Genomic DNA, 24482 nt, shown 5'->3' on the forward strand with positions numbered 1-24482 from the left:
ATACATGGCGCAAACATGTTCGATAATAAAATGAGTTTACCTGAATTTGACCAACAATTATTCATAGTTAAGAGTAACACAAGCAACGATGGCAAAAATGTCTCACGTGCAAATGTGACAGGAAGAGCAACAAACCGCGCTTATACGCCTGGTAATAACCAGACAATACATCCAAAATGTGACAACAAGTGTCTTTATCCGTATGCATAATTAATAAAAACAGACAACTATGCATTGGCAATATTGTTTCGGATCACAACAAAATAGCTTAAGATATTATTAATAGTGAAATAATATTAGAACTCTGTGTGGAGTTTGCATGTTCTCACCGTGACTGGGTTCCCTCCGGGTACTCCGGCTTCCTCTCACCTCCAAAGACATGCACCTGGGGATAGGTTGATTGGCAACACTAAATTGGCCCTAGTGTGTGAATGTGAGTGTGAATGTTGTCTGTCTATCTGAGTTGGCCCTGTGATGAGGTGGCGACTTGTCCAGGGTGTACCCCGCCTTCCGCCCGATTGTAGCTGAGATAGGCTCCAGCGAACCCCCGCGACCCCAAAAGGGACAAGCGGTAGAAAATGGATGGATGGATGGACAATATTAGACCTATAGGCTACAAAGTGCACCTGCATTGCTGCAACGAGAAGTGCAAACAGCTCAACTTACTAATGATCGCTCTGGAGGGGCGGGTCAAAAAAGTTTGGGGAGCCAAAAGATGAAACTAGACATTTGCTAAGCATTTGGAAAGATTGACCCGGTTGCATGATTGGCCACAAAAAGATGAAATTAGCCCAGAGGCAGGTTTAAGAAGGATGGGATAGGTTTAGCGAGCGGAGGGGCGGGACAAAAAAGTTCATTTTTGCGCTGTGATTGGGCAGCCAAAAAATGGAGCTGGGCTTTTGATAGCCGTTTGGAAAGATGGAGTGGGTTGCTTGGCCACAGAAAGATGGACCCAGATTCGCTGAAATGATTGGCTGCCACAATGTTTTCCCGTTTAATGGGCAGTCTTATTATCCATTTCAACCATATATAGATAAGTGGGACGTCACAAATGGGGCGAATTCCAAACGGCACCATTGGAGGAAGTATGAAGGAAGGCAAGATTGTTTTAAAAATGGTAAATGGTCTGTATTTATACAGCACTTTACAATACCTGAAACAATGCTATCTCCGCAATGCCTCCACAGTTTGATGTAACATTTTCAGGACTCATGCAGATCCCAAATACACAACAAGAGGTACCATTATGTAAGAACAGTTGTTTTTGCATAATAGGGCCCTAAAATTGTAAGGGAGCTCAACTGGGGCTAAACAGATTTCTGACAGGGCTATAGCCCCTCCCCCCTAGAACCAGCGTAGCGCCGTCCCTGGCTTTGTGTGTGCTATCAAGTTGTCACATGTTTTAATTCAAGCAAACCTTTAGTAGATCAGGCCCCTTTACTTTATACACTTAAAATATTTGTTTGTTTGATTTGAACACCCCTATCTTTCTACGTCGGCTGGGCTTAGCTGCTAGGGCCATAGGGCCTTATGGCAGAGGTGGGACCAAGTCATTGCTTTGCAAGTCACAAGTAAGTCTCAAGTCTTTGCCCTCAAGTCTCGAGTCAAGTCCCGAGTCAAGACAGGCAAGTCCCGAGTCAAGTCCAAAGTCAAGACTGGAAAGTCTCAAGTCAAGTCACAAGTCCTGCATTTTGAGTTTCGAGTCCTTTCAAGTCCTTTTAACCACAGATTAATATTTTTACACAGATTGTGTATGCTTTTAAAACGCTGTATTTATTTATTAAAACAAGTGCATTTGAAATAGCAAGAAAAAAAATAGTCCTGACATTGCAATTCATAATAGCACTATTAACCAGTCATTTTAATAGTTTAAACAATTTTAAACATTTAACTCATTCCTTTACAGAATAAACACATTTGCAAAAACAAGTGCAGCTGTACTTATTTGTACAAAAGTGTTAACATTGTATTTCCATGGCATATTGCATTGTAACTAGTTCCACAGCAGTTTCTATTCTGTTCTTACCTTATCTCATTGATCTCATCTCATACTGTATGTGTGTTTATGTGTGCGTACACATGAAAAACATAACAAATACATGAACATAACAATGAACAGAGTTGTACTTTTTAGATGTCAGGGCCCTATGCAATATGTACACATATTCTTAACATAGTATACATTTTAACTGACCTTTATTTGACTGTTTGTCTTTTTGTAGGTGGCTAAAATACGCTGTGCTGCTGACCGCCGTCTAACGTTACGTTATTGTGTGTGATACATTGACTAACGTAACGTTAAGTATAGGTACCTCATGCAACCCTGCTTAAAAAAAATCACTTGATAAAAAGTATGAATAAGGTAGCGAACTGCAGTGGACGCAACATATTGCCGTGTTTGCAATGACGTTATAACCATAGATATCTTATAAGTAGACGCAGTATTGGTTGCTGTGACGCGAGCAATTTGCATCTTGAAGTGGTGATGAGGAGCCGGCGAGCAGCCTAAACTGACAGTTGACAGGTACAAAACAAAGATGGTGTTCAGCGTTTTCCTGCTCAAATGAGCGAACTGTTGAAAATAGGAGTCGGGGGATTACTTTTCACAAGTAAGATTTAACATTAATGTACTATTGGTACTATTGGTTGTATTTTGTGAAAATAACATTACCACAGAGTTGAGAAGGAGCAAAGATCTTCAATATTTGTATGTGAAAATCACAAACAAATCTTCTGGGGGAGGATGACACCCCTACAGGGGTTTGGTTTACAAACTTTCAGCCCCACCTAAAACAAAATTCACCAGCCGCCACTGATTATGGTGCATTCTCATTTTAGGCAAAATATAAGACAATACTTTCTTAACAGTATAATTGTAACCAGGAATAAGTCTTCAAGTAACAATATTCAAATACTAACATTGTTGGGTAAGACAGCATTTGGTTTTATTCTGAATCCAGTGAAACAGATTGGTGGTTTTAGCTGATATAAAGACTTTCAGGTGTTTGTATATGTTCAAGTATTTGGCAGACGCTTTTATCCAAAGCGAAATACATACAAAATACATATATAACAATCACTGTAAACATGATCATTTAAGGGAAGAATGTAATACAAAATATCAATACAAAGTGTCAAGACCGAATAAACTCTCTGCTGCTGCAGCAACAGAGATACGGTCTATAAGATATATAGATATCTAATGTATTCATACATTGTTTATGTAGGATATACGCATGTATATATAACGTAATCATATTGTTTCTTCAACTTAAAAATAGCTGACCGTTTTTTTCCCCCTTCTCTGGGCTTATATTCCCAGTTTTGATCTCGGACGTCTGGTCACTTATAGCATATAAGAATATTATATTACTGTTAAGCAAACTATGAATAATAAAACACTCCAAAACATGTGTCCTTTATCATAGCTACACGTATGACAAAAAAGCGCATGAAAATGAGTGGTATTCAGTGAGGTAAAATGAATTAAATGCACTGACAGTTCATTGTTCCTGCCAAATGAATTGCACTGAGTGGAGCGGATCACCACTCCAAGATGGCGGCCCCGCGTCTCGTCTGCGCCAGTAGGCAGTAGCCCTCGATGCTGCGTCTACTTATAAGATGTCTATGGTTATAACGTTAGCAGTGAGTTTACAGCCTCACTGATTTAACTGCACAGCAAATAAAAGTCATGTTACTTAGCCAATAAACGTTATCTTACATTCAAAACTTACCCTTCTTTGTGCAACTTCAAATGTCGAACGAAGTTGAAAGTTGTTGCGTGTCCGTCTGTAATATTCGAACTGCGTAATTTGCATACGGCAATTCTTTGACCAAGTCGTAGTTTTTATACCCGAACGAAACCAACTTTGGTATAAATCTTTCTCACTGGCGCGTTGTTTGACAACTCTTGTTCATTGGTTGTCCTGCAATTTGATTGGCTGAATGCTGTGTGATGAAAACAATGTAGATCTATTTTGATTGGCTGTTGTACTGAGAGCACACACGCTGACAGGCAGCACACACGCTGATAGACAGACACGTACAAAATTAAAGCTACGGAGCGCTCCCAAATAACTTTTTAAGCTTTAGGTTTTGGGGAAAGTAGCAAGTCATGTCAAGTCAAAAGGCTCAAGTCCAAGTGAAGTCACAAGTCATTGATGTTAAAGTCTAAGTCGAGTTGCAAGTCTCTTTACATTTTGTCAAGTCGAGTCTAAAGTCTCTAAATTCATGACTCGAGTCTGACTCGAGTCCAAGTCATGTGACTCGAGTCCACACCTCTGCCTTATTATGGACACGGATATTTTCAGAAACGCACATTTTCCACACTCTGGTGCTCAAAGAAATTCTCCATTCACAAGAGTAGGGTTAAAAAATCTTTGTCCACTGTCATGCGCAGTTGAAACCAACATGAAACAAACCTTTGCGAGTCATTATCTTAATGTTTGTTAAATAAAGTTTAAAAATATGAAATAATGTTGCACACACAAGTTTTTGAAAATCTCCATCCTGACTGGAATTTTCCAAAAACTTCAATTGTATGATATAGAAACATTTTGCGTGTATAAAAGAGGCCAAAAAGCATTTTTTTAAAAATGCGTATTAAAAAAATATACATGTTAGGTTGATTGAAGACTTTGTCAATAGGCATGAATGTTGAGTGTTAATGTCTATTTGTGACCCGAAATCAGCTGGAATATGCTCCAGAAAATGGATGGATAGATGGAATTTTTAGGATGGAATTTTAAAGATATCCATTTTCTCCTTTCCCATGTTTTTTTCCTGCCAGGTGAGTGAAACAGAAATAAATGGACAGTTTGAATCGGTTTGTGAGTCGGTGTTCAGCGAGGTAGAATCCCAGGCCATGGATGCGTTAGACTTACCCGGCTGCTTCCGAACCCGGAGCCACAGTTACCTGCGTGCAATCCAAGCCGGCTACTCTCAAGATGATGAATGCATCCAACCCATGGCCTCCACGGTCACTTCCACCATCAGATCGACTACAGGTAAAAGAGTACAATCTATTTGTTGAATATGTGCGTGTGTACAGTGCTGACAGAACAGCTGATTATCATATTATTTGCTTTGAACATGTGGTCATGGCTGGAAATTGAGGCATACAATTGTCATACTGTCAGGTTTCTCATGATCCTTGCATGGTTTATTATGTATTTCCATTTTGATCAATGTAGTATTGTCGTTCCTGCAACCTCTGAGCTGTGCAAGTTCGTCATTCTGTATTTTGGATGCGGTGCCTCATCTGCTTGTCCACTGGATGCATCAGAAAGTAAAGTTATGAACCCTATTGAAAATCTCAAGATAGAAAAATCAGGCCAGATTCTCAATAACTTTCTGCGGTACATTTTATATCTGACTTTCTCTATTATGCCGCCAGGTATATGCACTGATTTTTTATTGTTAAAATGGGCAAAGAAATGGTGAAAGTGTCGTACAAGTTTTCCACTTAGACATGAGCTGCAAATCTTTAAATGTCACTGTGATATTTCTCTCATCTTAGGGTCTTATCAGTAAATGCAAAATCCATTGTTTACACGATATCAGATCACATGACAATTATGCAACGTGAATAAATAACAGCTGGCACTGAATGTACACATTTTTGAAGGTTTGCAATGTTTAATCATCCATCAAAGACATTTTTACGTTGCTAAATCCAAACCTTCTCAGCTGACACATCCATTTATTTCTAGTACTAAGGCGTGATTAAGCTGCTGCCAGTGGTTTCATGACTTCCCTCGATTAATGGCTTCTCAAGGAAAAAAAAGATGTCCAAGCACAGATGAAGGCCGGGAGAAGAAAAGAAGAAAAAATGTGACCACAAAAGAAGTGTGAATGGATTCCACCTGTTTCCTCCCAACAGTAGGGAGGGTTAGAGGTGTGTCCATCTGGAGATGTGCTTATTAATACTTGGTCACTATTGGTTCTTGCTTACACTGCTTTCTCGGTAAACCGATCTCCAATCTGAGTGAGTTAAATCAGCTTTTTAAGAGACAGGACTTGGCATTTGAGGGATTTATTCATTTTGGACATGAAGCAATCAGCTTTGAATGTCTGAGTCAAACTGGAAACAACATTTTCAATAGGGTTCATACTATACTTCCTAATTGGTGGGAAAAGGTTTGGAAGCTTTGCTCATCTTTGCCTCTTTTTATTGCACAAAGTACATACTTCTGTATATTAGCTGATAGCTGAATGGCATGCAAGTATTTTTTTAAGCATCCCATAAATTATAGATCATTTTGTTTCGGGTTCAAGGGGCTAGGAGGTTTTGCTTTGTGCATTGAAAAGATGTTAAGAATGCATGCTACAAAATAATGTTGAGAAGGCAGTGTAATCCATCAACATAAATGAGTCAAAATGGGAGCGCTTAATCAACATTATGCAGTAACGTATCATGGAGTTACCAAATATTTAACATACATGCAAATTATTCAGTGAGCAAATTGTGGCAATAGCAATAAAAACATTCACACTGTAAATGTATGATACAATCTTATTTTGACTCATGGCATGACTTAATGTTACTGCTCTGTGGCAATAAAAACCACATCCTCCCCAGCTGCTCACACCTTTGGCCATATTACAAATACGTATTTACATTTGTCTTCCAGACAGAAATTATGTGCAGGAAGACTCTTGTTTACCCAAGCAAGCAAGGGCACATAAGGATTTGGGAGCAGAAAAATCCCCTTTGGCCCATGATGATCTAGGCTGCCCCATCAGAGGAGACAGGCCCTACCACCAAGATAATATGGTTGCTAAAGCCAAACCAATGTCTGGACCACCTGTCTCTCCAAGCCTCTTCAGATCCCCCAGACCTACTGCATCAGACAGGCCTTCACCAAAAGCCATACAGGCCAGTATTAAAGAATCAGCAAACTTGGCTGCAGCTATTAGCATGCAGTGGAAGGAGGAGGTATCTGCCATGCGTCGAGAGCTGGCTGAACTCAGACGGGACCTTTGTAAAGAGCTTCGTGCTTTCAATACTAATTTTAACACCTTCACAAAGCATTACAACACGTGGTCTCCCCAAAGTTGTAACATACCGGCAGGTGGAGAGGTTGGAGCAAGTGCTGAAGCAGGAGCCAATAATGAAGGTTTTGGAACCTCTGGGACAGATCGAAGCACTGGGGGAGCTAAGGGGAAAACAAAAGTATCTAAAGTTTCTGTGGGGACTCAGGCCAGAAGCAAGGTTTTGGTGCGGCAAAGCACTGCAGATGCTGCAGTCAATTGTCCAGATGAGAAGGAGAAAAAGAAAGGGTCGCGACAAAAACTGCCAAAGCAGCTCTCTATGGACCCAAGTATTCTTGCGCGTCCACAGTCAATGTATGTGGAAAGTGCCATTCCACTTTCTTTGGATCCAATAATCCCGTGCTTAGTTAAAGAATCCAAACCAGAACCATTGGATGTACCAATCACAGACACAGAGATGTTTGACCCAGATGCTAGGATCTTGTCTAACATTACCGCTAAGGAGTCTCTCACTTCTGAGCCGGCACTTCCATTACAGAAATCTCCTGAAAGGCCCCATATTTCAGTGACAGTGGACCAAAAGATTGCAATCACTCCAGAGCAAATCAGTGACAACCCCTCCAATGATAAACCACGCTCCCCAGACTTGGAGAGCACTGAGAGACATAAAATGCCTCGTCCATATCCAGTCCCTGTTGTTACTGTGTCTCCACCAGAAGAATATGGATTTGGCAAAACATCAGATTTTGAATTTCTGGAGCATTTTGTTGGAGACAAGTCAGATCAAAGGCCTGAGTCTCCAACCAATACATCACCCGATCATTCAATTAAAATTGATCCAAGGGTCTCAGAGCCAAAAGCAGCAGACTTACCAATGGCATCAACATCCCACACGACTGATGGTAGCCAGTTTTTAGTTTCTGATGCACCCACAAGTAAACCTGACGTTACTCCATCAGGTAGTATGGATAAATGTCCTGCCATTGCGGTGACAGAGTACTTTGACATAGATTGCCCTTGTAGTCCAACTGACAGTGATCCAAGTTCTGACCCCATAGTCCCATTTCTAGACAACACCACAAATCCTCTCACAGAGCAAGTACAACCAGACTACTCCTTTTCATCTAGTTCAGCACAAAATCGACCAAACACTGAACCAGACTCAGGAGACTCTGAGTGGCCACCCCTTCCCGAACCTCTTGATCACACCCCAATATATCATGCTGATCTGGTTCACGTTGACCTAGTGATGCTGACCTCCCTAGATCAAGAGGATCTGGATTCAGTGTTCATGGATCCTGAACCAGAGCCATTTCACGCAAGTCTTGACTTTCCTTCTATTCAGGATTCGAATGCTGTCATCCAATCAGATTGTGCTGGTTCACCAGTACTCATTGCAAGCCCTGACACAACATGTCCTGTGGATCACTGTTGGTCAACAGATAGTACCTTTTTGAAATCAGCTACAGAATTTTGTTTAAATTCTGAGCCTCAAAGTGGATTGTCAATAATACAGAAAGCCCCTCAACCACAGGTCACCGTCACAATATCGCCCCCTAGTTCCCTATCCCCTGATACCTCTTTAGAAATGGACTTTGGACCCATAAGTCCAGCACCAGATCGTTCATCACCTGATTCTGATGCATTCCCACTTGATCTGGAGGACACTGTGACATCATCAATAGTCCAGGCAAGCATTAAGCCATGTGAGATGACTGAAAAGCCACCTGAGTCAGCTGAATTTTCCCAAGCGCATGGGGGGTTTGTGAAGGAAAAGATCTCAGATAGTCCAGATGGGTCTTCGTACGAGGAAGCCTTTCTGTGGTACCGATGGCAGAAAAGAACACAGAGGCAAGAATCTGTGCAAAGGAGTGCCAGTGTTGAACTTTGGAGTGGGAGATATGAGTACAACAGTGCAGAAATCACATATGTATCTCTCACTTTGTGAGCAAGTGCTTAAGTCTCGGCAGACAAAATGTAGCGACAAAGAATATCGATAACTCATGGTAAATAGCTGCCAAAGCAATGCACTGATCCAAATGTAATGAGATCTTTGGCATTCAAAGCAAGGACTTTCTCATGAAATTCTGCAAAGATGAACTGTATTTGTAGCAGCAAGAGCCATCATACTCTAAGAATTACATTCAGCTCTGACAGATGTACAGAACAATTATAAATTGAAATATTTACAGAAAATGTTATATTCTAAGGATGCGGACTGCAAGAAAATGACTGCTCGGTTCAAAGACTTAGTAGCAGAAGAAGAATAACATTACTCAATTATTTAAGAAACTCTTTTGGACGACTTAAAGACAAGACAGGACAAAAGATGATTCAGAGGTGAACGTACTTACAGTGACAATGGAAACATTCATTCCCTTCGCCTGGATGCGTATGCAATTTCACTTCAAGCTGGAGTGAGATCATTTGGACAGTTATCATATAACTACTAAATGCAAGGATGTTTACTATGTGAGCTCCCTGACTGATCAAGTAGTAGGAAATATGACGTCATTTTACATTCTGGAATCTGGAATACTGTAGCGTTGATGTCTTAAATTCTAGTTCATATTCATGCTCCAATACAGGGGTGCCTGAATTGTTTGTCTCCAGAGGACAAAGTGAAAATATGGGCGGGGGGAACGGGTGATTTTTAAAGGGGACCTGGGATTTTTTTAAATTTACATTTAAAATACTTCTTTATGTTCTATGTTATATGGACATGATTTGGTGTAAATTATGTATAAAATTTGGCTCCACGGTCACAATACTTATGTTTTTAGCGTGTCTGCACGCAGTTTTTTTGAGACGTTTCCTCTAGATTGCAACTGAAACCCTCCTTGACCCACCATCTCCATAATAATCAAATTGTATCTTTTAAAAATAAATGTACACTGTTAAATATATATATCTTGAAGACAAACATCACCTCTATTTAGTTTTCCAGAAAATAAACTTCATATTCATAACATTAAGTAAACCTGCCCACTCTTGGATTGATACAGAGCTGGGTGGGGGGCTAGCCGACACGTTAACTAAAAATGACCATACAAGTACTTCCACCACACTGTTACATCACACTGTATTCACTGTTAAAAAATAGACTGTAGTATCCGGGGCATCCATAACTGCGTGCAAGCTAACGCCCAAGAGCATGAACCTTTTGATTTGACAATTTGGCATTTGTTATTGTGAGTATCCAACATTGTAGCAACATCTATAAGTCAGAAAAGGGGAATATCATCATAGGTCCACTTTAGGTGTACAGCCCCATTAGTGAGGAGTTTAGCCCCATAGCGCCATATAAAAAATAGTGGAGATCGTTGTGCTTGATAAATAGCAACTAGTCAACCTTAGAGATGATTATGTGAGCTTAGAAGAGGTAAGAATGAATTTGGGAGGCTATATTTGGCCTGCTGGCACAACTTCAGGCACCCCTGCTCTAATATATTCCCATACACAATTATTATTCACATTCAGATTACTTATACAGAGCTATTAATTTGATGGCAAATAATTTCATTGAAAAATACTCGGTAATTCAGTCACAAGTATTTCATAACAGTAATAAAGTTTTATGTTGGAAGATCATTTAATTGACTGTGTATGTCTTTATCTCATCTCATTGTTGTGCTCAGGAATGAAAAAGCTGAGAATGTAATCCCACGGGATAACGGTTTTAGTCAGGGATGGGTACCGAATGCGGTACTTTTTTGGCACCAACCGAATCCCGCCGGTCCTACGGATTCACGTAAACTCTAACGGTGCCATGTTGCTGTACCTGGTTTGCGCATAACGTCATGCCTGGTTGCCGACTCTTCGCACTTCACTCCAGCAGCACTGAGGGGACTCAGCCAAACTACCTTTACCTCTAGATAATGTTGCAATTTTCAATGCCAACAAAGCAGTTGACTCAAAAATCGATGCAACGTAAGTAATGTAAGGCTCCATTTTTCCAAAAATGTGCGAGCTTGATTATATTATACTTTGGCTTTCCCATTAATTTGCTACTGATGAGCATTAGCAATTTTAATTGGCGATTTCAACACCTCCAAATTTGTTAATGAAAAGTACAACTGAGATGCACGTTACAAACGAGCAGCTGGTGCGTAAAAAGTACAATACTTAAATTATTAACACCTTTAGAGCGCAAAAACCCTCCAGAAAAACACACTATAAACTATACACTACTGCCATCTAATGTATTGGACTAGCAACTGTAATTTCAACTTAATGTCATACTTGCAAATGAGACTTAGAAATGTTATAATAAAACAAGATATAACAACTGGACTGCAGTTGTCATAATCAGCTCATTTTTAAATGTTGCAATTAAACATTTTATTTTATTGACAAAAATAATTAATATTTATTAACACACACAAAAGTGCTGAAAATTGGTACCTTTGAGTAGTATTATGGGTTCCCAGTTGGTACCATATCAAATGTGAACGGTACCCATCCCTAGTTGTAGTGGTACCTCGGTTTTTGTTTGTCATGCGCTCCAATAGTTCCGGTGAAAACCATACAGGTATCAAATGAAAAGGGGAGCAATTCTTCTATGTACAAGTAATTTGTTCCAGGCACCCACAAATATGAACGCAAAACACATTTCATAGAGAATAATTGTTATAATATACATGCAGAAAACTATATAAAAATGACAAATTAAATATATAAATGAAAAGTTTACATCACTTTTACCTTTATTGAAGATTTGTTGGCGAAGACGGCAAGGAGCGGAGAGGGAGAAGGGGGCGGGGAAAGTACCATTGGTGCAAGCTCTTTCTGGAATTCAGTAGGATTTCTCACCTTTTTTTATCAAGGTGCTCGTATTAGCAACTTGATATGGCCACATGGTGGTTTATTTTGTAATGCATGGGATTTTTTGTTGTGGCACGAGCAAACGGACTTGTTTGTTTGTTTTTTTGTTTGTTTGCTTTTTTGGTTTGTTTGTTTGTTTGTTTGTTTGGTCATACAATAACTGATACATATTACAAAAGTGATGTAATGATAAGTGGGATTATTATTATTAGTATATGTCGATTATTCATTATATATGATATATATCTTGTAATAATATACTGAATAGTGTTATATATCAGGTGATTAGGTATTGTATTATTGATCAATTATCAGATTATTATATTTTAGTGATGAGGAAGGATGGTATAAGTTTGGCTTTTTCCTGTTCTTTTTCGGACACATTTTTAAAATGTTCTTTTACTATCACAATTTTTATATATATATATATATATATATATATATATATATATATACAGTATGACAATATTGTATTGGAAATGTATGTTTCTCCTTAAATTGTGTAGATGAAGAATATTTTTGGTTCATTGTGTCCTGAAATAAATTAATGAAAAATTGGTACCAAATTTTGGCGAAAATATTTGCGAAAACCGAACCATACGAAAAATGGGGCGCACAAAAATCGATGTACCCCTGTATAATGATCCTGGGAAGTACTGTACTTTATTGTGTGAATATGATCTATAATTGTGACAATGAGTTGATAATAGTGCATGAGTGATGTCATGAATAATTTGTACATTTCAAACTCAGCCTTATTGCAGTGTTTTTTAAATATTGGGTCAGGACCCCCTGTGGGATGGTGGTGAGGTGTCAGGGGGGTTGTGAGAAACAGGGGAGATTATCATTCTTTCTGTCTACACTTTTGGTATTCATTTTAAAATTATAAACAAGCCTGCAGATAGGTGGCAGCAGTGCTCAACTTAATTAACAGACTCCCTGTTCTACCCAGTAAAAGTAGTATGTACACAGGAACACACGTGTGCAGTGCTAACGGAGGTGATAAGGTGGAGAAGTTATTTAGAAGCATATGTTGTACAAAGAATGTAAGTCACACATTGCGTTGAACAGATAAATATGTTATTATCAATTTTTTTAAAGTAACTTACAGGGGTCGCGAGAATTCCTGTTCCCCTGGGGGTCATGACAGACAATAATTGAGAAGCAGTGCCTTTCTGTAAACATTGGATTGTAATTATAATTTCTTCCTGATAATCAGTGCTATTAAAAGCGGCTATGTAGCCACTGACGGCACAATTATAGTATATTAAAAGTAGAGAAGAGCTGAAAAGATAGATCTAGCTATGTGTCCAATCAATGGGCGCTACATGCTCACTGTGCTCTAATAAAACACACTGCTACAGAAAGGAACCTTTGAGCTGAGCATCGGTGCGTTTCCAGAAAATAACTTTTTTTTCCTGTGAACTTTATAAGAGTTTTGGCTAAATTGGCTGAGGCAAGAAGATTTTTTTTTAAGTGATGAAATGTCAATTGATTGTATTGTATTCATGTTCCATTGCAGCAGCAAAGCCCACCTCTCTTTTACTTGCTCATCCAAAGACATATTTTTCTTTACGAAACATCCATCTGGAAATAAATTGTAATATAACATGTGCTCCGTAATATACTTTTTTTTGTTGCTCAAATGAAATGCAGTAGTGTCAACAAACCAACCATGTGCTGTAAGTCGAATATATTACCATTTTTGTTGTGACCAAAATTCAGATGAGATGCTGTACAAAATGCTTTCAACTAAAGGTTTATCAATGTGGAAAAAATGACTGCTCTGGTTTTTGGCAGATTTGGGATATTTAACTCCAATTATCTCCATGCTTCTGGTCATCAAAAGACAAATGCATAGGTCAGATGTAGCAAAGACTTTGTTGTGTTTACTAAGGGGAGGTGACGGCAAACATACACCAGGGGGAAGTATATACAAATATTTATTATATATATATGGACAATATATATATATATAATAATACTAAACAATACAACTAAACTAAGGAAATGGAGTGTGAACTAGAATACAAGAGTGTGTATGGCGTAAGACTATGTGTAGTATTTAACTGGAATGTGTGTTACCAAGTGTTGAACGAGATACGAGGACGTCCAGGGGGCAGACAGGTGATCCGGGATACAAGCGGGGGTCCGTGGGGCTGAGAGGGTCGTCAAGAAGTCAGAGTCCAAAGTGGGGGGTCGAGGATCAAGGGATGCAGTCAGAATCCAGAGGGGTCCAGAGAAGTGAGGCGCACAGCTCACTTCCAAGGCGACGGAGGGAATTCTGCGGGGGACACGGGAGAAACAAGGGACAAATAAGCCACGGAGAGGGAAACAAGACGAGAGAGCATAAAGCTTGACGCTTACGGTACACCATGATCCTTGGGTCCACCCTGCCTTTATCCGGCACACCCTCATCAGTAACAGGTGCGCAGATAACCGGTGAGTGTTTGCAGCTGGCGGCTGCTGCAGGGCGGAGACGCGCGCGGCGCGTCCCTGGGTTTGCGCGGCCGTGGGCGTGTCCCAAGGTGCGCATGGCAGGCAGGGGTCTGAGCCATAACAGTATCCCCCCCTATGGACAGATTCCAGATGTCCCAAGACAGACAAACGAACAACATACTCACGACACAAGGGAGGGTGGAGGGGAGAACTGGTGGTGGGTCGCCGGCCCAAGTGTCCCCGAATCTACCGGGGACGAGTCTGGTGGCGGCGGCGAATAGAACGGCGCTGAGGCCGGCGACCTAGGAACGACCACCATCTTGGCTGTCGGTAAGGCGGACGCGAGTGTCGCCATGGTGAGTCTCGCCGGAAATGAGGATGAGACGTCGGCGAAGAGGATGACGTCATCGGCGGCGTGGAAGCGGCAGACGTCATCATAGCCGGAGACGAGGAGGGCAGCTGAAGAACTGGCTGAGGTGCTGAAGCCGGCGCTGCCGGCCGAGGTGCAGAGGTCGGCGCTGCTGGACGAGGTGCAGAGGTCGGCGCTGCCGGCCGAGGTGCAGAGGTCGGCGCTGCCGGCCGAGGTGCAGAGGTCGGCGCTGCCGGCCGAGGTGCAGAGGTCGGCGCTGCCGGACGAGGTGCAGAGGTCGGCGCTGCAGAGGTCGGCACTGCTGGCCGAGGGGCGAAGGTCGGGGCCAGCCTGGGAGCTGGTGGAGACACGGGGAATATCCTGGGGTTTGGTGCTAGCTTGGAGGCTAGTGCTAGCTCGGAGGCTAGCCGAGGGGCTGGTGCTAGCTCGGAGGCTAGCCGAGGGACTGGTGCTAGCTCGGACGCTAGCCTGGGGACTGGTGCTAGCTTGGACGCTAGCCGAGGAACGGGTGCTAGCTCGGACGCTAGCCGAGGGACGGGTGCTAGCTCGGGGGCTAGCCGAGGGACGGGTGCTAGCTCGGGGGCTAGCCGAGGGACGGGTGCTAGCTCGGGGGCTAGCCGAGGGACGGGTGCTAGCTCGGGGGCTAGCCGAGGGACTACTGCTAGCTCGGGAGCTAGCCGAGGAACGGGTGCTAGCTCGGACGCTAGCCGAGGGACGGGTGCTAGCTCGGGGGATAGCCTGGGGACTGCTGCTAGCTCGGGGGATAGCCGGGGAACGGGTGCTAGCTCGGGGGATAGCCGGGGAACGGGTGCTAGCTCGGGGGATAGCCGGGGAACGGGTGCTAGCTCGGGGGCTAGCCGAGGGACTGGTGCTAGCTCGGGGGCTAGCCGAGGGACTGGTGCTAGCTCGGGGGCTAGCCGAGGGACTGGTGCTAGCTCGGGGGCTAGCCGAGGGACTGGTGCTAGCTCGGGGGCTAGCCGAGGGACTGGTGCTAGCTCGGGGGCTAGCCGAGGGACTGGTGCTAGCTCGGGGGCTAGCCGAGGGACTGGTGCTAGCTCGGGGGCTAGCCGAGGGACTGGTGCTAGCTCGGGGGCTAGCCGAGGGACTGGTGCTAGCTCAGGGGCTAGCCGAGGGACTGGTGGCTGCGGCTGGGAAAAGCGAAAAATAGGTGGAATTAGTCTGGCCGGGGGTAGCCTGTCTGGGTGCGACTGCCTCACCCCATCAGCACAGCCACAAGTACTATTCCCCCCCCTCTGAAAGCGGATGCCAGACGCTTCCTGTTGACTGAGTCTCTAAGGGTGGGAGGAGGGTGTCCAGGCGATGACAAAATTCCTCCTTGCTCATATCGCTACTGAACATGCCTTTCCATGACAGCTTGGCAAGACAAGACAAATCCTCCGGTTTGAAGTGGAAAAAAGAAAAGGCCATGGTGAATGGGGCAAAAATAGGAGAGGAAAAAAAAATGTCACTGGGGGTGGGGCTAAAGTCACTGGGGGCCGTCAGGTCCCTATATATAATTTGGCGGGAACTTACTGTTGTGTTTACTAAGGGGAGGTGACGGCAAACATACACCAGGGGGCAGTATATACAAATATTTATTATATATATATATGGACAATATATATATATATATATATATATATATATATATATATATATATATATATATATATATATATATATATATATATATATATATATATATAATAATACTAAACAATACAACTAAACTAAGGAAATGGAGTGTGAACTAGAATACAAGAGTGTGTATGGCGTAAGACTATGTGTAGTATTTAACTGGAATGTGTGTTACCAAGTGTTGAACGAGATACGAGGAAGTCCAGGGGGCAGATAGGTGATCCGGGATACAAGCGGGGGTCCGTGGGGCTGAGAGGGTCGTCAAGAAGTCCGAGTCCAAAGTGGGGGGTCGAGGATCAAGGGATGCAGTCAGAATCCAGAGGGGTCCAGAGAAGTGAGGCGCACAGCTCACTTCCAAGGCGACGGAGGGAATTCTGCGGGGGACACGGGAGAAACAAGGGACAAATAAGCCACGGAGAGGGAAACAAGACGAGAGAGCATAAAGCTTGACGCTTACGGTACACCATGAGAAAACTAAGTTCCCGCGCCGATCCTTGGGTCCACCCTGCCTTTATCCGGCACACCCTCATCAGTAACAGGTGCGCAGATAACCGGTGAGTGTTTGCAGCTGGCGGCTGCTGCAGGGCGGAGACGCGTGCGGCGCGTCCCTGGGTTTGCGCGGCCGTGGGCGTGTCCCAAGGTGCGCATGGCAGGCAGGGGTCTGAGCCATAACAGACTTGCTAATACATCAGTGGATAAAATAATTTAAAAGAACATAGATGGAATTTGGAATATGAATACTTCATTATGTGCTATTGGCCAGTGGGTAAAAAGAGTGGCATAACAATATTAACAAGCTGTCTGTGAAGATATTGTATAATTATTAATATCCAGTGGTGTGCCGTCAGGGCCAGCAAGGCCTTCTCTGCTGGCCTAACATAACCAGAAATCATGATCATAATTAAAGATTTAAAAAAAAAATGTATTTACTTTCCCTAAATATCTAAAAGTATTCATATTCTCTTCATGTCATATTATGCTCCTTCCAGCGCTGATGTTTTTAGGTTAGACCGTTTTTATCCAATCAGAATTCAGCTAGCTTATGTTGACATGCTGTACCAAATCTGCTCGAAGCCTTCAGAATCAACAATGCGAGCGTCTGTGCACTGTAAGTGATCGGGACATACAGTTGACAGACAGTTGCAATAGCCAATCAGATCACGAGTTGTTGTCAGTAAGGCCTTCTCGCTGGCCTAAGGCAGATATATATTGTGATGTTATGAGCTAGGTAACATAAGAACTCCATTACCCAGCATGCCACAGTAGTGCAGAGTATGCACAGTAGCCGCGTTTAGCAAGACGTTTGTGATGAGCACGCTGTGGAGCAAAATTTAAGAACTCAGCCATCATGCCTCGTCTGCATCTTTTATGATTAGTCAAGACAACACATATATTTGCAAGGCCGTTTTCAATAAGGATATTTAAAGAGAAACTACATCTTGTGAGACGATGTCAGCCAACCCCGGAAGCTCAAATGGGTTCTACAGATTGTGAGTTCAGATATTTTATTTATTTATTTTTTCACGTTTAATATGTTTTTTGAAATTTCTATTTTGATTTTTAAATGTGCCAGAAAATAACCTGTTATGTACACTGTTGGTGGTGATTCAATGCCCAGTAGTGCATAAATGTGTTTCTGTATAGTATTTCTCCAGCAATGGTCATGTGGTGACATAAATGATGGTATTTTGAGAGGTAATCATTGAAGTCGGACATCACTGAAGGCCTAGGTGGGAAACGCACGGCCCGCCACTGTTAATATCACACATAAATTGTTAAGACACAAGACATGCATAATAATAAGATGGGATGCATAGTTTTGGTTTTTTTTCAAGAAACTCAACCACATTTCGCATTGTAAGCCAAAAAGAGATTTAGTTAGAAACTGCAAGAGGGAGGAATTAATTGAAGAAGAAAAGAATACGATGCACAATACAGCAGAAGTGATGAATTTTTTTTTTGGGGGGGGGGGGGGGGGGGGGGGGGGGGGGGTTAATGAAGAGTGGGGTGTCGTCGATGTAGATCCACCAAGATCCAGTTATTTAAGATATTGTATTTTGTTAGTAATCCAAAAAATCAGATGAAGATTCAATCGTATAAAAACCGTAGCAATATTTCCCATAGGAAAAACACAATTCCAATTAATCCATTCCAGACGCCCACAAATATTGACAACACACAATTTATAGAGAATATCTATAGTTGTGTATGCATAAATGAATGTGAAATACATGTAAGTGATAAAATGAATATCGAATATCATATTTACCTCTATAGAAGACTTGTTGGCGAACATGGCGATGAGCAGAGAAGGAAGAGGGGAGAAGGGATTTCAAAGTCATTGAAATCAATAGTGTTGTTCACCTTTGGCCTCATGATGGCTTTTTGCAGCTGTACTTGGTTTTTAAAAATTCTTGATTTTGTGGGGAATGACTTCTGGGCAGGGAGTTGAGTGCAGACTAACAGAGACACGTTTTGTTACGAACACACTTAGACTCTTGCAATGTGTTATTCACACGACAAGACTGAGACATCTACGCATGGATTCTTGGTTTAGTCACTGGAGTTTGCAATGGTTAAAGGACTTCAGTGATATCTTAACTTACGAGCTTAATTGGTTCTGTGGCAGAGTTCCTAACACCTGTATTTGAAATCAACATCTCCCATTGAAATACGCCAAAACAGAATAATTTTAACGTGTATTGTCTTTTAAAAAGAAAAATGTACTTTTAGAAAATGGAAATTACAAGCAATTACAGTAGTTGTATAATGTAATGTAATATTTATGTACAGCATTTACCTTGGAGAGTAGACCTATGTGGCATCTCCTTCCAGCTGCTTCTCTGTCAAACACACCATCAGCAGCTTCTCTATGTTTTCATGGATAAATGCTTGCTATTTAGATATTATTTTTAATATTCTTGGCTGGTGTTAGACAAATTCTGCTTCAGTATGATGCAGACAAGCAGTAATAAACAAAAATTGCTGCAACACCCTTGTTCATGTTTTTGTCGATTAATTTCTTTAATTCAATGAATACCCTCCACTTCTTTTTCCCAGCACTGTCCTTCACTATTACTTTCTTCCTTCCCATGCTTGGAAAACAAAGTCATGTCCATTTCTTGTTATAAGCTAATGCTAGCGAGTTAGACCAGATGTTTTGGGCGGCTCTTACGGGATTAGCTACGCCAACTAATGGTGCGGATGCATTAAACTAAAAGTTTTACTTGTAACTTAAATCATCACAATTAGCTGAGAGACAGCTCTTATCTCAAAATTCTTAAGTTGGGGCACTTTTAAGTTGAAGTACCAGTGTAGTTTGTTAGCTGCAATGTTAGGCTGAACAACTAAAAACTGAGGCAAACATTCTACTTCGAACCTCTCTACTTGTAAATGACAAAACAGTTAAATTTTAATGAATATGTTTGACTTAAATTAAGTTGTTTTTGACATTAAAAAAATTCTGTATTTCTAGGGGCGGCGTGGCGAAGTTGGTAGAGTGGCCGTGCCAGCAATCGGAAGGTTGCTGGTTACTGGGGTTCAATCCCCACCTTCTACCATCCTAGTCATGTCCGTTGTGTCCTTGGGCAAGACACTTCACCCTTGCCCCTGATGGCTGCTGGTTAGCGCCTTGCATGGCAGCTCCCGCCATCAGTGTGTGAATGTGTGTGTGAATGGGTGAATGTGGAAATACTGTCAAAGCGCTTTGAGTACCTTGAAGGTAGAAAAGCGCTATACAAGTATAACCCATTTATCATTTATCATTTATCATAATTAAAATCAGCTTATTTTAATGATGTTCAATGTTGACCAACGTCCTTTGCCTGTATGCATCTCGAATACAGTTGTGGTTAAAAACGTCTTTTCTTTTGTCCAGAATGACTGACTTTGCAAAGTCAGACTCACCGACTATACAAATCTACTCCGTTCCCATCCTTAAATGAATGGCCAATGAGAATAAATGCTTGGGTTTATATGCCCAAATCCCTCTGAACAATCCCCTCACTCCCTTGTTTTCAGGCATCCGGTTCTGCCTTCCTTCGAACTGCAGCAACATTGAGCGGACACCGCAGCTTCCCCCAGGTAAAAACTGCAACCTGGGGCACCCTCCTTCAAAATAAAGTGACAACAAAAGGAGTGTGTGTATATTTGTTGAATTGTGCAAATGAGCCTTAACTGATCTTTAGTGAATATTTGAAAGAATGTATATCAATGATAACGTATCCCATAAGAACAATCTTACTGGAATGATGCATATCATTGATTGATCCAGGGTACTGACTAATGGCAGTGGGAATTACAGTACAGGTAGTATACAAGACTTGAATGTAAACTAGTCTCCGCCTGAGAGAGACTGCACTCATAAAAGACTTTCAATTGTTCAGAGTGCTTTGTCTGCCATTGGACATATTTATGACTGCTTCAAAGTCCGAAACCTGCCGTTTGACGTCACTCCTGTTAAGTTAAAAGCAGGCTTGGAGGCCGCATTGGGCGAAAAATATTTGGTATGTGGTAACACTTTAGTATGGGGAGCATATTCACCATTAATTAGTTGCTTATTAAAGTAACAAAGACTTAATTTAGAGTTATTTGGACACCAGGGGAACATATAAGGGTTACGGTTACTAATAAGCAATAATTCTGAGGTTATTGAGGGAAGACTCTTAGTTAATGGCTTACTGGTTGTAGAATAAGGCCATGCAGAATAAAGCATTAATAAGTACTTAATAATGACCAGTTAAGAGCCATTATGTTACTAATTTGCATGTTAATAAGCAACTAATTATTGGTGAATATGTGTACTAAAGTGTTACCATATATGTATATACATACACATTATATTAATATAATGGATATATAATTAAAATAATTGGATATTAAGAGTATGTGAAAGTTTGCCTCCTACCATGTTTACTTCCGAGACGACCTCCTTAAAGTTTTGAATTCAATCAGAAATATTGAGCAGCTAAAATGCGGCAAACATGGAAAAGTGTGGAGAGAGTGTTTTATATTTTTCCCATAATGCATCGTAGGGCTCTGTAATGTCATGGACCAAAACTGATGTCCCAGTATTTTCAGGTTGTGTCGCGGTATACGAGATATATCGGTATTTTAAACAAAAAGCACAAAGTGTTGAGTTTAAACGTTACACCACATTACTGTTACTACCAGTGTTCTGGAAAACTACTTTTAAAACATAATTAATTATATTTTCTTGTTACTTAACCAAAAAAATAATTTAACTACTAATAGAATTACTCTGTAATTAATGTAATTCATTACTAGAGAAAGTAATTAATGCGTTACTTAAAAAAACACATTTAAATATACTGTATGTTGAGAGCAGCGTGTGTGTGCATGTGTAGCTTTAAAAGGCGGTGTCTGTTGTCAAGCGACGTGTGACGTCATTGAGGGTTTCAGCTAAACTGTTGTTGTTGTTAGCTTTAGCAGTTAGCTGTGGCTGTTTGTCGGCCTTGACAGCTGTTTATTTTAATCTTTTCACCGGCTTGTTTTACCTCTGGTTAATAAAGAGGAGCCGCAGCCCGCCCTCGCCAGTCACCGGAGTGCGGGTACGTGAAGGCGAATGTGACGGAGGTTGGTGTTGGCACTGGATTCTTCCTCAGCTACTGTGCCTGCCGGGCACCCCAGTGGCCCCGCTAACGGCTGTAACAAAGGCACATCAAAAGATATCGGTACGGCTGTATTGTCTCAAATATATATCTCTTTGTAAAATATACCTGCGTTAACTACACTACCGGTTTACTGCCCAGCCCTAATACGTTGTAGTGGATTTAAATGGGCGTAATTATGAATAGTGCTTGAACGTTTTGTTATATTTTCCACAAAGTTCTGTGAGCAGGTTGTGTTATGTGTGACCATGTGTGTTGACTTTTTTTTGTGTATTTTTTTGCAGTTTATTTGCGCCACTAGTGGGAAAGGTTGTTTGGATTGGGTCAGATAGGTAAATGCTGTGCTGTGCACGCAGTACAATTTCTGGTCATTGACCTGATTTACTCACGTTGTCCACAAGATGGCAGCGAGTTTGCTGCAATTAGACTGTCAGATATTCAAATGTAAATTGGAGGTACCTTGCGGGTACCTGAGGTACTTGATTTCCTTATTAAGCTTATGACGTCTCGCTGGCCAATTTAAAGACTCCGGCAGGCCGTACTTTGGACACCCCTGATTTAAAGTATGTCATTTGATAGCTTTTACTGTACATCAGCGATTAATTAGCTGGACAGGAAGGTGTTTTTTTAAGGCAGAAACAAAGATGACAGTGACTTTAAAGGGGTCTTTTTTTTCTACATTTAAAACACTTCCTTGTGGTCTACATAACATGAAATGGTGGTTATTTGGTCAACATTGTGCATAGATTATGTTTTACAGACCTTTTTAAATTCGCTTTCTGGCCGTTTTGTGGGCGGTCTTATTTACGGGCCTCCACATCGACTGCATCTTCTCCCCGCCATCTTTGTTGTAGTATTTTTCCATATCGAGTCTACTGACAGATATAGGCTCAAACTATACGCTACTTTGTATTAGAAATGGCAATGGCGGAGGATGCATGTGCATGTGCAGCCACTCTGTCCCACAACAAGAGGATAGAGAAAAATATCAATTATTATCTAAAAACAACACAGAAAATATTGTTTTATTATTTACACTTAGGGCCTGATCTACTCAAATAAAAAGTGATAAGCATTTGCAAACTGTCACATTTTGGGCCTGATTTCCTAAGTTCCAAATACCACACGCTAAACAGCGTGTGCAATCTAAAAAATAAATAGCATGTACTATTATTGTGTGCAATTGAAAAGTGGCGCTGAACACCTTATTTAAATCAGGATTTTGCGTGTACCATATGGGGCATCATCACGGAGACACTCTAATTTACAGCGCATTCATGTTATCATGCTCCTACTTGTGGTGTTTTGCAATGTTTTCAAACATGCAGGAGACATGTACTGAACTACTTTTTTGGGGCATTTCAGTGCAGTGGATCTACATTAAAAACTACTCTTTTTTTACTGCTGAAGGTCCGCTAATGGGAGAGAGGCTGTGTTCAAGAGGCAAAAAATGCATAGTTCAACAATTTATTATATTTGTAAAATATGTGACAAAACAAAGGTCATTAAAAATATTAAAATACACCAAATCAGTCCCTTAAGTCATCCAGCAGCTATGAAATTATAAAAGTATGTTGCTGAACAGACAAGTATATTGTTGTTTTATTTCTGACTGTCCAAATATGTAGAAACATACTGGTGGGACGGAGGATTCTCTGTCAGTCGTCTGTCTTTGCAGCCGTGTGTGTAACTCTTGTCAGTTTGCGCGTCAAACATACTAAATATAACGCAAAACCTTTAATAAATCATGTGTTGTGGGTGATATACCGTACTAAGATTGATAAAAAGTGCAAATGTCAGGAACTGCTGGTGCTGAACCCCAAGATGCAAAGATGGCAGGCATAGCGCAGGTAAGCATGACTTTAATGTCAAAAAGGAAATAGGAAAACAGGATAACAGAAAACAATCATCGAGCCCTGACTGGAGGGCGAGGCAGGCATAAATAGCAATCAGCTGATTGGCAACAGGTGTGGCCAGGCTGCCAATCAGCAGCAGGTGAGGGGAAATAGCGCTCAGAGAGACAACCAGAAAAAGGAACCAAACATAAGAGCGCTACACAGGAAATAAACACAAACCAAGGAAACACAACCAGACGTGGAGTGACAGATCACACAGTACCCCCCATTTAGGGACGGATTCCAGACATACCCCCAAAAAAACAAGGTTCAAAAGTCACGGGAAGGTGGAGTTGGCGGCGGTTCGCCAATCCTTGTGTCCCCGCAGCCAGTGAGGGAGAGTCAGGTGGCTGCGACCCGTTGAACGCCGCTGCTTCTGGCGAGGGGGGCAACCACGGAACAGCCACTCTCTTGGCCGATGAGGAGGAGGCGTGTGGGCGTCTGATGGCCGCTTGTGCAGCAGGTAAGCTGGAGGTCGCCGAGGCGACTCCAGGACAAGCACCGACGATGGACCCGTGGGACGGTCAGCCAGAGACGGTGATGGCGGCTGCGTCGTACAAGGAGACGTTGAAGACAGAGATGGCGTCTGCAGTCCCACTGGGGCTGTTGGTGGCGTCTGCAGGGCCACTGCTGAGCGGGATTGTTCCTCCATCTCCCTCAGCACCTTCTGGTACCAATCCTCCATCGAAGCTG

At 41.8% G+C, this 24482-nt stretch overlaps 1 protein-coding gene across 1 annotated transcript in view; it reads left to right on the top strand.

Moving 5' to 3' along the window:
- dlgap2a (discs, large (Drosophila) homolog-associated protein 2a) overlaps window positions 1-24482 on the top strand; it is a 269222-nt gene that overhangs the window by 198476 nt on the left and 46264 nt on the right. Inside the window, exons 6-7 of the mRNA XM_062041907.1 lie at window positions 4790-5006; window positions 20285-20347. Coding sequence (XP_061897891.1) covers window positions 4790-5006; window positions 20285-20347 — 280 coding nt within the window. The remainder of the gene's footprint in view (window positions 1-4789; window positions 5007-20284; window positions 20348-24482) is intronic.

This window comes from Entelurus aequoreus, linkage group LG03, assembly GCF_033978785.1.
Source record: "Entelurus aequoreus isolate RoL-2023_Sb linkage group LG03, RoL_Eaeq_v1.1, whole genome shotgun sequence".
Classification (NCBI taxonomy): domain Eukaryota; kingdom Metazoa; phylum Chordata; class Actinopteri; order Syngnathiformes; family Syngnathidae; genus Entelurus; species Entelurus aequoreus.